The sequence below is a fragment of the Bombyx mori genome, chromosome 6 (genome assembly GCF_030269925.1).
Source record: "Bombyx mori chromosome 6, ASM3026992v2".
In the NCBI taxonomy this organism is placed as follows: domain Eukaryota; kingdom Metazoa; phylum Arthropoda; class Insecta; order Lepidoptera; family Bombycidae; genus Bombyx; species Bombyx mori.
In genome coordinates this window covers 7,793,541-7,806,675 of record NC_085112.1, presented here as the reverse complement: position 1 = coordinate 7,806,675, position 13,135 = coordinate 7,793,541, and the positions used below count along the sequence as shown (strand labels likewise).

At 38.4% G+C, this 13,135-nt stretch overlaps 1 protein-coding gene across 21 annotated transcripts in view; it reads left to right on the top strand.

Annotated features, from left to right (window-relative positions):
* The window catches only part of LOC101744956 (protein unc-80 homolog), a 58,238-nt gene that overhangs the window by 6,292 nt on the left and 38,811 nt on the right, over nucleotides 1–13,135 (top strand). For 18 of the 21 annotated variants that reach the window (XM_062669018.1, XM_062669020.1, XM_062669000.1 and 15 more), the window contains exons 7-25: nucleotides 79–295; nucleotides 623–810; nucleotides 1,010–1,170; nucleotides 1,347–1,443; nucleotides 1,907–2,010; nucleotides 2,090–2,471; nucleotides 2,545–2,684; nucleotides 3,462–3,491; nucleotides 5,016–5,160; nucleotides 5,971–6,168; nucleotides 6,651–6,839; nucleotides 6,926–7,062; nucleotides 7,567–7,805; nucleotides 8,345–8,532; nucleotides 9,001–9,155; nucleotides 10,622–10,751; nucleotides 11,166–11,358; nucleotides 11,631–11,811; nucleotides 12,546–12,640. In XM_062669018.1, coding sequence (XP_062525002.1) covers nucleotides 79–295; nucleotides 623–810; nucleotides 1,010–1,170; nucleotides 1,347–1,443; nucleotides 1,907–2,010; nucleotides 2,090–2,471; nucleotides 2,545–2,684; nucleotides 3,462–3,491; nucleotides 5,016–5,160; nucleotides 5,971–6,168; nucleotides 6,651–6,839; nucleotides 6,926–7,062; nucleotides 7,567–7,805; nucleotides 8,345–8,532; nucleotides 9,001–9,155; nucleotides 10,622–10,751; nucleotides 11,166–11,358; nucleotides 11,631–11,811; nucleotides 12,546–12,640 — 3,169 coding nt within the window. The remainder of the gene's footprint in view (nucleotides 1–78; nucleotides 296–622; nucleotides 811–1,009; nucleotides 1,171–1,346; nucleotides 1,444–1,906; nucleotides 2,011–2,089; nucleotides 2,472–2,544; nucleotides 2,685–3,461; nucleotides 3,492–5,015; nucleotides 5,161–5,970; nucleotides 6,169–6,650; nucleotides 6,840–6,925; nucleotides 7,063–7,566; nucleotides 7,806–8,344; nucleotides 8,533–9,000; nucleotides 9,156–10,621; nucleotides 10,752–11,165; nucleotides 11,359–11,630; nucleotides 11,812–12,545; nucleotides 12,641–13,135) is intronic. The other 3 variants (XM_062669008.1, XM_062669014.1, XM_062669012.1) reach the window with 3 other exon arrangements.

Below are 13,135 nucleotides of genomic sequence, written 5' to 3'. Positions count from 1 at the left end.
ATCACCATTAATATTTTATTATTAGTACTTGCGCAAATTTATTTTTATTTTTAAACTAACTTAAATAACTGTTTTCAGCTATTTGTATTTCTGTTTGCACCACTTTCGCACCACCTGAAAGAATCAGACTTCACCAATAACTATCGCTTAGAAAATGGTCTAAAGATGTGGCAAGCGATGTGGGAATTTCGGCATCCTGATGCGCCTTGTTTTACAACACTTGTGAAACCAAAACCGAAGCCTTTGGGTGGAAAATATTCGAAAAGGCCACAACACAGCGACGTATTTCTTGGAAGTAAGTATTTTGATTCGAGAGCTATTTTTATGTATTATATTGAGGAATTGCGTAATTACTGGTGGTAGGACCTCTTGTGAAACCGCATGGGTAGGTTTCTGCCCTGAAGCAGTAATGCGTTCGGTTTGAAGGGTGGGGCAGCCGTTGTAACTATAGGTACTTGAGACCTTAGAACTTATATCTCAAGGTGGGTGGCGCATTTACTTCGTAGATGTCTATGGGCTCCAGTAACCACTTAACACCGGGTGGGCTGTGAGCTCGTCCAGTCATCTAAGCAATAAAAAAAAACTGAATTTAAAATATTTATAAACATACGTATTTGTCAAGGGAAATTTTCAAAAGAAGAAGGCACGGTCAATGGTAGTCCACCAAGTCAGAATGTATCCCTATCACAGTCGGATGTGCCATCCAAACAAGCCAGCACTGAGGAGGAGCCGTGGCTATCATCACCTAAAGAAACTATTTTTCCAGAAACAATACCCGAAGAGAGTTCGAGCACCGAAGAAGAACATGTGGTATAAAAATGTTACTAATATTAGCAGTAAACAAGATTTTTTTTTTGATAACGCCATCTTGTTGTGACTTTAAAGCGGTTAGTTGCCCTCAATTAAGAAAAATAGTATTATTATTCACCAATAGATGTCGGGAAGAGTTCATTATTGAAAACACGAATAAAACAACATTTTCTGAAAATAAATAATTTTTTGTTTGTAGTTTATATACCGACTTCCCTCCGAACAAAATTTTGGTGGTTCCGTGAAAGAGGCGTATACAGTTTACGCAGCCGATCCAAGCATTTTCCAATTTCGAAGAACGGACACGTCTAAGCAGTCGTTACCAGGGATAAAACCACTGCCTCAAATAACTAAGATGAGGTACCTAATGATAATTATTAAAATTTACTATCTAAAGATTCTAGTTTTTTAATTATTTATATATTAAATTTCTAAATGACGGAAGAGTTCTATTATGCTCAGCCAATTAGTAATCACTTAATAAATTTACAACGTAAATCCTTTTCATTACTATTTATTTTTTGTTGTGAATACAGCTCATCAGACAAAGAGTCTCTTTCTGACAGTGGAGGTCCTGGCCCAAAGGATACATCAACAACAGCAGAAAAGCCGCAACCAACAAAAAAAGTACATGTAAGCGTTTTTTTTTTATTTATTGCTGAGATGGGTGGACGAGCTCACAGCCCACCTGGTGTTAAGTGGTTACTAGAGCCCATAGACATCCACAACGTAAATGCGCCACCCACTTTGAGATATAAGTTCTAAAGTCTCAGTATAGTTACAACGGCTGCCCCACCCTTCAAACCGAAACGCATTACTGCTTCACGGCAGAAATAGGCAGGGCGGTGGTACCTACCCGTGCGGACTCACAAGAGGTCCTATCACCAGTAATTACGCAAATTATAATTTTGCGGGTTTCATTTTTTATTACACGATGTTATTCCTTTACCGTGGAAGTCAATCGTTTTGCGATAACACCCAATATTGATAAATTTATTAAAAAAAAACACTACTCAATTTCGTACAACAAATTTGCCAAATATATCGCTCTAAAATGAAAACTTGCCTGTATTTTCAATTTGCTCTTATTGTTCAGCTATCTGCCGCTACATTTTTAGACATAGCCACGTTGCGATGCCTGTTTACTTCGCAATGGCAAGAGGAAGGCGTATATTGGGCGCTGCATTACCTGTATAACCGGTATGAATGAATCATTAAATTAATTTTAAACACAATAACAGAATGAGTATGTGTATTAACTGCAACTTATAATCATCAGGCTCCGGGACATATGTGACGACATGTCCAAACAGACTCAACCACGTAAAAGAAGCAATTCTCTTCCGATACCGAAAATAGAAGTATCAGTTTACCAAAGTCCGGACGTAAAAGAGCGAGATTCCTTGAAGAATTTCATAGAAGTCCCCGAACCTAAGGACATATCGCCAGTAACGGAGCTACCGTTTCCGGTACAGCCAAGAGTCGAGGAAGAAAACGTTATGAGCCGGAGGTCGAGTGAAAAGATAAAGCGTAAAATGAAAATGGCCGATCTGAAAGCGTTTGTCGAAACAAAATTGCTCTCGAAGTCCGAAAAGGCGTTAGAGAAAATCGGACAGGAAGATCAAAAGTTCACGTTTCACACAGCCGTGAGGATGATATCTGTATTTACTTTGTTGGAATTTAATGGGGAACATTCGGTCTTCAACACACGCTCAATAAACCGCGGTCTTACAGGAGTACCACAGGAGCTTGGACAACGCAGACGACAGGCCCAATTCCGCTTTGGCCAGCAATTTCCCTCGAGCCGGTCCGCGCCTTACCGGCGATATGTTTCCGTGCAATCTCATCAAAGGGAAAAGTATGCCGAGTCTGAGGTAAGCTAAACGTGTGTAAAATACTATATTTATTTATTTATTTTTACTATTTCATATATTATTCTAGTACGTACGTACCAAACTTAAATGTTGTTGCGTAGAAAAACTCGATCGATATTCGAATTGTTTACTAACGATTTTGATTCCTCTACATAGTTTCAATTTTGATTTTAGATTAATTAGGCAATCAATGAAGTCGTTCTAGATTAAAATAGAAGGCAGCCGTTTTTTATATTATTATAAAGTAACACTACTACTCGTAGTAACTCTTCGTCTGCTATTAGAAACACATGACAGAACAATACAATTATCAAGAAGACAAACTACAATTATGATTAAAATTACTATGATGGTTAAATCTCGACTTTATTATTATCATTTTATTATTTTGAACGCTTTACATTTATCGTGATCACGGAAGACTTATTAAGTCGTAATAAACTGTAAAAGTAGTTTTAATCATGTCTAGGACTCGCGGAAACCGTATAAAATATTATTAATCTACAAATATTTTTGTGATAGTATCTTTCAGCTAGTTGAATATTATATCTTAATGCAAGTATAGTATTATATTATTGTCTATTTTTTTATACTTAATAGGTACACATTTCCATTACAAATTTATAATATTTTAAAATATCGTCGCACAGCATGATTAATTTCTTTACACGTTTTCTAAGTGAAATATTATTCTATTTAAAAATTATATTTTCTCTTTCTCCCGTTTTTTTTAACGCTTATTCCCGTGCAATATTATAATGGATATACGATCGCTAGCTGTTTGATTGATGAGCTAGCGTCGAACGGGTAAGTTTAAAGGAATGTAAGAGGAGCAAATTAACTAGCTAGCTTTGTAACTTAGACGCTAGATAATCGTTTCGGACTTTACTTAATGGATATAATCGCATTGCACATGATATTATAAAGTATTAAACAGCTTATGAGATACTTTGAGATCAAGAAAATTTATTGTCGTACACCGATCTTTCGGCTTTTAGGTAATATTAACACGTTGACTGCCGTGTAGGTCACCGGTGCCCTACGTGGGGCACTAAAGTAACTATGTCGATTTTTGTTACTAAGGAGTCTGGATTGTCCAAATTTGCTTTCTTTTGTTTGTTAATTTATGCTTTACAAGACCTGGCTGTATGGACTAAAGTCCTTTACCTTTCACATTAGGGATAAATTAATATCATCATCATAATGTATGTTTTAGTCTTTTAAGTTTTAGAAGAAATAGATTTTTACTCGGCATCGTTCGAATTCGTCATTCCCAGAGTCTACTAGATATTCCGGCGCCTTAGTAAGACGATTGAAGAGACTTACTTTTCTTACTGGTGACAGGACCTCTTGTGAGTCCGCACGGGTAGGTACCACCACCCTGCCTATTTCTGCCATGAAGCAGTAATGCGTTTCGGTTTGAATGGTGGGGCAGCCGTTGTAACTATACTGAGACCTTAGAACTGATATCTCAAGGTGGGTGGCGCATTTACGTCGTAGATGTCTATGGGCTCCAGTAACCACTTAACACCAGGTGGGCTGTGAGCTCGTCCACCTATCTAAGCAATAAAAAAAAAAGTAGGACACCGGTGACCTACATGCCAGTTAACTTGTTAATGTACAGTATACCCACCGAACAAAACACATTCAAGCACACATATACAAACAAGTAGAAATGCACGCACGGGGCTCCTTAGACGTAACACGACATATACATAGGCAACTCAGCTTAAAACTCAATAATTTGTAATTAATGTAGAATTAGAATTATCGATTTTTACCATTTAATTATTGATTTGTTTGCTTCAGAGCCATTCGTAAAATTCGATTAATAAATATTTGTCATCTTAAATGTAGAATTTAAAGCAACATTCGCATAAAATGTATTATAATATTGAATAAATAGCGAGTCAAGTTTAATAGAAAATACGGTTTAAGGCATGTTTGTTTTTTTTTATTACTGATCCATTGTTTTCTAGTCATATATATACATGTAAACAAAAATATTCGTTACAAGTTAAAATTGTGAACGAAGTATCAATATTCCATTAGCCTGATTCAAAATACATAAGTATTCGTTTTATTTTAATTACTACCTAATTTAATGGTAATCAGTATACAGTTTGCAGATGTCATATTTAATTACGAATTTAAGTTTAAATAATAATTGTATAATTCGAAACATACATAGAAATAACAACTGATTATTAATATCTGGATGTTTTCTTTTTATATTATTTGGTGTATATTATTTCAAAGAATTTATTCAACAATCATCCATTTAAATAACAATAAATTACAGATATTAGGTATAATAATGCATTATTTTAGATATATCGGTGAAGTGAAAACTGAACGCGCTCAAGGCCCGTCGAACACAGTACCCTCTAACGTGCAAAAAAAGAAAAATCCCATAATAACAGTTACGGAACACACACCAACACCATCTCCCGATTATTTGTCGAAAACACAACAGGTCAGTGTGTTAATTCTTAAACGTAATAGTAATAACAAGTGCAACCCGATCTCGATCTGCTGTGTCTATCACTAATTGTATAAAAACATCGATATCTTCAAATTACTCACGCGTACGATGATGGTGCTGTAAGAAAAACCCTTTTCATGGATTGCGAACCAATACTATATCAACTAAGTTTCATCACAATCTTATGAGAGGTCTTTTTTTTTTCCTATGCTGATAGCCTTGAGAGGCTATTTCAGCTTCGCCCTAACGGTTGTAGGTGAGCTCACGGGGCTCAACCGAAGAGTTGCTAACACTGACCCTAGCAAGAGCAGTGCTTCGCAGAATCTACCGCCGCGCCGGATCGAAAACGCGACCCACTGAGAAGATCCGGCGAGAAACTCAGTGGGCTGTGTCTATGGGTTAGTTCGCTCGTCGAGCCCTTCGTCGCAAGCGACGGGTTCGACGAGGACGGTGATCGGTGCTTGTGGTGCCTAAAAGCACCGTTAATGGATCATGAGAGGTCTAAGAACGCCTAGTGAACAAACAGATATCGATTTTTTTTATAATAAATATAATTTTACAAACTTAAAATATTAGGAACATATTTTACATGTGTTTTACCTATCTTAATACAATACGATTAAAACTTCAACTTCTAGTATTAAGATGAGCATTGTCTATGTTATTTGTAAACTTATCTAATGGATTAATAACAGATGAAAAGATGTAACCGTGAGCCTATCTACCAGTTTACAGCAATATAAAACCTTTTACGTGTAGCAATGGGACCACTGCTTTAAAATTTTGACCTTTGCGATTTAGGGCTCGATGGAATCTCAAATAGATTCGGTAAGTATGCAAGGATCTCAACACATACCGACGCCTGAACGTAAGCCCAGTTTGACGAGATCTCAGACGGATTCGAACATCACTTACATAGTTGAAGAAATACAGGAGGCGCCCGGATCTGTGAACTACATCACTAAAGAGGGCGACATTAATTTCCAAGTTGTATTGAAAGTAAGTTGAGTCTACAAAAGTGCTACTCGCAAATTTTTTGTATTTACTTTAAATCGGACGACTTTGCGGTCCAACTATTAATCTTTAGCCGTTACCGGAGTTCATATACACCACAAAGTGATAACTCACCATGCGACAGCTCAGAATGAAACACTTTATAGTTTCGCGGTATATTCAGGAGTGTTACCATCCCAAGCAGACTGACAACACGTGCTTAGCAAGAGCAGAGGAAAGTAACGCACGGATATGAAATTCATAGAGCGACGTTTGTGACGATAGTGCAAGTTCATAGGTTCCTAGGTTCGTAATGTGGGCTGTAATTGCCCAAAGAAGAATAGATAATATAGGATAATAGGTAGAGAGAATAGATAATATATTAGGAAGAATAGATAATAGATAGAACCAACTATTAAAACTACCTATTTAAAACTAACTTTAAACAAGTTCTTGTGTTAGCTCCTTCAATTCCAATTGAATTTTAGGCCATTCATTCCGTATCGACGCTGGACAGCTATTACATAACGCTTCGAGTAATGGAGGTGATGCTAAACTTGGTTGACACGTTGATGGAAATCGGTGTTCATAAAAACTGGCAAAGCAATACTCCTGATGACCCGCAGCCCGGGACAGTCGATCCGATGTCGGACTTCAACAAAGAGAAGGAGAATAAGGTAGCGATAGAACTGAAAATTATTAGAGGGCTCAAGAGAAAAATTTATAATTAACTAAGAATCTGTTTGTTTTGCGAATCTAACAGGAGAGGGATTCCGGTATACCTTGCGCACACAGTCAAGAGTCGACGAACGTAGAAGGAGGTGAAAGTGCTAAAGAACGGGCAAAGGAAGAAGAGAACCTAGATTGTCCATATTTCATGATAATGCAAATAATTTTAAGGTAAAGGTTTCATGAAAAAAAATATGTATGGTGTCGTGGGACACCGGATAGAAACGAAGTTCCTTATTATAAAAATATCACTTTTAAGTTCTATTCGAGTTATAAAGAAAATAATTATTCGGGTATACATTTTTTATCATGATTTTTTATTGATTAAAAAAAACTTCTTTACAAATTTATCAACTTTATTTTATTCACAATGATTTATAAAAAAATATATAATAATAATATACAAAGAAACAGCTGTTTATTTGAATAATAATAATAACCGTCATCATGTAGACTATACATTAGTCACTGTATAGCCATCATACTAAGACTATGCATAAATAATAAAAATCTTACGTTATGGACGTTTTTTCCCAGTTAGGGTACCCCTCCGCATCGCCCCATAAGGAACTTCGTTCCAAAAAAATACATATAAAAATGGACTTTATAACATGCCAGTAATGTTACGTTTGACTAAAGCACCGTCTTATAGAAGCGTCGTTTTGATTTCGTTAGGATACTTCGTCAATTGGGATGTTCGCACGGCTGCACCACGGCGCTGCGCGGTCCGCAAGCCGAATGTCTCCGTGTTCAGGCCCGCAACTCGCTCCGTCAGCTTCGAGCGGCCTCGATACCAAAATTTACGATCCGACTAAAGGATATGACAAAATTCTCCCCGATCAGAGAAGTCCTGGACAATCTACATGCCGCTATAGGGTTCTGCGCTGAACCATCAGCAATGGTTTCGCCGATGAGTAAGTTGCGAATTTATTGTCTAGCCCCGTCCATATAAAAACTAGGTTTTTTAATTGTTCTTCAATATTTCGACCAAGCAGATAATGCGCTTCAACAAACGACAAATACTGATGAGCTCTATCGACCGTAACAGTAGTGAAAGTTAATTGAAACAAAATTAATTAATGCATTTACAAAATAGAACGAGTAAACTAAGTGACGAAATTGGGATAAGTTTTACAAACTCGTCGATTACAAAGAATAGTTCGACGAGCAAACTAACCCATAGACACAGTCCACTGGGTTTCTCGCCGATGCTTCTCAGTGGGTTCTGATTCTGATCAGGTGATAGATTGTGCGAAGCACTTCTCTTGCTAGGTCTAGTGTTAACAAATTCTCTCAGGTTGAATCCGTCAGCTCACCTACCCGTCCGGGCGTATTCTAATAGCTTCTTAGGCTACCAGCGAATAGATTGGGATTTTTTTTTATCACAAACAATGTAAGACACCATAAAAGTGTTTTCAACACATAATTTAATTCGACTTCACAATTTGAACAGATCAACAAAAGCGAAACTACGCGAAGTCGCCGGACATCGCTCAACTACAAAACGATTATGCGACGAATTTCGGCCAAGGGCAAGGTCCAAACAGAGCCATTGAGATCTTCATCATAGAGGCTACCTTTAGAGTGCTCGTCACTAGATTTGCAATGATGCACAAGGAGTTAAAGAATCTAGATAATTCGGTAAGAAAATTTTCATACTTGTCCATAACACACTTAATTAAGTCTTTCTTAATTTCAAATTGAGAATTAAAAAGTAATAAAGTACTAAAGTAGTAAAGTATATATGCCTAGCAATATTCATTATCTATCTATCTATATATATATATATAAAAATAAATTGCTGTTCGTTAGTCTCGCTAAAACTCGAGAACGGCTGGACCGATTTGGCTAATTTTGGTCTTGAATTATTTGTGGAAGGCCAGAGAATGTTTGAAAGGTAGATAATTATGAAAATGCTCGGAATTAAGTAAAAAAAAATAATTTTGTTTTTCCTTTGATGTGTCCCCCGTCGGACGGATTCCTTTTGTTTCTTTTAAGTTTATACAAAAGTTTAGGTTTTTTATTTATCGATTGAGACACTACGAAGTCTGGCGGGTCAGCTAGTATTGTATAAAAATACATTAAATAATTTTTGAACTGTACTTATAGACATTATACATGGAAGTGCGTCTACTTTTGAGTTATGTGAGAGAAGCCCACGGCACCGAGTATCGTGTGGTGGCCTTCAGCGCTTTGCTCGACACGGCAGAGAGACCAGACAATCAACAAAAGGACTCCAATATGCAGACCACTAGAGTTATACGGTGAGTCTATTTCACCTTGCTTAAAAAGAAAACTTAAACTGAAAAAAGTCCCATCAATCAAAAATACCGATTCACTTAAAAAAAAAAAAATTATTTGGGGCTTATTAAATCAGAATACATACTTGATATTGTGTATATCTAACGTGACCATTTTTTTTTCGTGTCAAAGCGGGACTCTTACCGTATTTTGTATATAAATAAATACATATATGTATAGGGTACTTCGGGGTAAGATGTAATATTTATGTGCAATATAAAAAATATGGTTTAAGAAATGACTTGAAATAATTTATTATGGTATCTTACCCTCATTGACATCTTAATTCTTACACCAACTTGCCCTTAAAATAATATTTATTAATAATTTCGCAACAAAAAAGTACTTTTCTACAGCAAAATTAGAGTTACTTTAGTATGTATTTTGTAATAGAATAAGGATTTGAGATAAGTAAGTATTCGGTAAGTTTCTAAAAAACACATGCATAACAGATAAATGAAAGCGGGACATTTTTGTTCTCGTTGAGGACAGCGGGACAGATAGCCTGAAAGCGGAACAATCCCGCCCTAAGCGGGACGTATGGTCACGTTATGTATATCGGACTTTATGCCTCTGTACATTGTATGTTTGTTGAGGAAGTCGCTGTAAGAACCCATAGACCGAATCAGTCGATTGGCGAGCACAACATGCTGGTATGTTACTCGGAGAGTACTGCTACCCGTCCTTTGGCGAATCCCTTAGTCACCACGGAGCGGTACTATTCTAAGCCATCACACAACCAAGAGTGGGTCGAAGTCTTTCTGGATAAGCTATAACAAATAAAATGATATAATTCCTACGATCTTATGCAGTTGTTAATGACTCTCATTTGGCTTCTATCATCACCCATGACCAACGAATATCAGTAGAAATGCGAGCTCCCCCTGAATTTCTCGTCGTATCTTCTCTATTGTTCGCGATTCCGATCCGCTTGTAGATACTGCAAAGCGCTGCTCTCGCTAGGGCCAGTGTTTGCAAATTCTCTTAGGTGGAGCCCGTGAACTCACCTACCCGTCTGGGCCTAGCTGGAATATAAGGGGCTATTCCACCAATAACATACAATGGCTACCAGCCAATATTTTTTACCTGATGGCAGGACCTTTAGTGAGTCCGCACGGGTGGGTACCATCGCCCTGCCTGTTTCTCGCGTGAAGCAGTAATGGGCTTCGGTTTGAAGGGTGGGGCAGCCGTTGTAACTATGCTTGAGACTTTGGAACTTAAGGTGGGTGGCGCATTTGCGTTGTAGATGTCTATGGGCTCCAGTGACCACTTAACACCCGGTGGGCTCCGAGCTCGCCCACCCATCTAAGCAATAAATAAAAAAAAGTAAGCGAGGGAAAAGCGCGCGTTATTTCAATACGAAATATTCAAACATAATATATAACCTAACGTGCGTCACAGCACCATTTAATTATTAGTGTATTTTCAGACATATCTCTCGTGCGTCTGAAGAAGAGCGCGGTTCGGATACAGGCGCGGACTCGGGTTGCGCTGCCGACGAGCGGCTACATAAGAAGTTCACCTTCAAGAAACGAAGCACGTCATCTACCGGCGCACATGTTAGTACCAGGACTATTTGAACATTATTATAGACATTAACAACCGTTGAAATAACGACAATGCCTCTCTTTTTATATTTTTTATGATAAACTCAAGTTTCCTTATAGTGTAAGTATGTAGTAAGTAGGTAAGTCTTTATATTCGAAAATAAATGATCTAAAAATTTCTTTTCGATGTTTTCTTAAATCCGCTTAATAATTTCAAATAACACATAAATACATATATAATGATTAAATTAATTAAAATGAAAATTTAAAAAACCCAAAAGTTTTCACTTTTTCAATATAATAACAAAAAGAAGTCAAATATTTTGTCATTGTCGAAAATAAAAACGGACCATATCATGCGTTGGTCTGAATAGACGTAGTGTGAACTATGCGTTCAGATACAAACACATAATGTTATTGTTCCAGAGCCTTCTCGACACGGAAGGAGGCGACGAGTCCGCTAGTCAGTCGCCACTGTCCACCCGCACCCGCCGCTACCAGCTGACTCCTCGACACTCAGAACGCACTATACCGGCCACCTCCTCAGCCGACATCACGCCTCATCACAAAATTCACCATTCGAAATCCATACCATCCAAATTTCACATCAGTGGAATCGGTAATTGTATTTTGATTTATGCTAGGTACACACACTGCTATTTAACTTGTAACTATTTAACTTGTTGTGTGCGCGGGGACCTCGTAGGAGGTTTGGCCTCAGGCTCGAAAAAAAAAAAAAAAAGACGGTGGCCCAGCTGATGGTGGATACATTGAACAGCGCCGATTCTCAGTCACCCCCGTTCCCCTTTAGTTTATTGCGGGGTTTAAGCATAGGCACGTGTGTAGAGACTTAAAACGTAAATAACAACAATCCAATCCTCTTATTTTTAGTGAACTGGTTCCGTCAGAAGCCACAGTCTCAAGCGAATCTCATACGCAACGGAGCGGGTTCGGGGGAGTCGCTGCCGATATCGGGCAGCATGGTGTCCCTGGCGCGCCCCGTGCACGTCGCGCAGCCGCACGTCAGCCGCCCCGTGCACGTCAAGCGCAGGGTCGGATACACTTTGAACAGGTGCCGCCTTCACTACACTCGGAAGCTAAGAGCTTTTGAACATGTGTTTTTTTTGTCCCTGTTAGCCTGTCCCGCCCAAAATGAAAGAAAGAGAGAGAGTATTCTTTATCGTACATCAAAAAACAAATAAACAGTGCGATACATTAAATACAAAAAAGTACAATTGGCGGTCGTATCGCTAAGAGCGATCTCTTGCGACAACCATCAGGTGGACAAGAATCATTTGGAAACGAATTACGCGCAAAGCCAATGAGCCGCCAAGTTTACAGGTGTAGATTGCTGACTTGGGCTGGCGGTGGCATTGTCAGTGTCCACCAGACTGATGCTCAGATCTCTGAGCTTCATGAGTCGTTTGAGGGCAATTGATTTCAGGTCTGACTCCCAAAAGGGCTTTTTCCACTTGGGTACCACTAGTATGTACCGAACTGAGGCTGAGTTGAGGTGGTCCAGCACTCTGGGTATCAGACTGAGCGGCGGAAACGGCTATGCTAGTCAGTAATGCCAAGATCTGCTGAACGCGTTGTAGAGGCAGGCGTTCGAGTTTTACTTAGATGGGTGGACGAGCTCACAGCCCACCTGGTGTCAAGTGGCTACTGGAGCCCATAGACATCTACAACGTAAATGCGCCACCCACCTCGAGATATAAGTTCTAATGTCTCAATATAGTTACAACGGCTGCCTCGCCCTTCAAATCGGAACCGTTCAAACTGCTTTACACGTAAATCGTTTCGCAGGGCTCGGAAACGTGTCGAAGATCGCTTGAACAGGTTCGGTCTCCGAAAAATGGGGAAGAAAAGAGACGGCAGTATTGAAGAGAGCAGTGGAGGATGTAAGTTGTTTGTCTTTGTGTTTTATATGAACAAGACGTAGCTCATATTAAGTGGTTACCGGAGCTGAAGCAGCAGTGAGATGGGTGGCGCATTTACGTTGTCGAGGTGGGTGGCGCATTTACGTTGTAGATGTCTATGGGCTTCAGTAACCACTTAACATCAGGTGGGCTGTGAGCTCGTCCATCCATCTAAGCAATAAAAAAAAAGTACACAGTGTACTGGTAAAAACTCGAAAAAAGCGAAAAAAAAGTATATTAAGATTTTTATTTAGATTATTCAAATCCTCGTTGTCAAACCAAAATCTGCTATGTGTACGTTTTGAGATTTTTACTTTTTGACCTTTTCGTAGTTCACAGCCCTATCTACCGTATGAAAAAAACTGCTATGTGTCTATAGCTTTAATATTTATCTATAGCTTTCATTTGATATAGTTCTTAAACTTTCACCTTCATATAAAATTTTATACAAAAATGTTTTTACTCGTTAATTCAAAA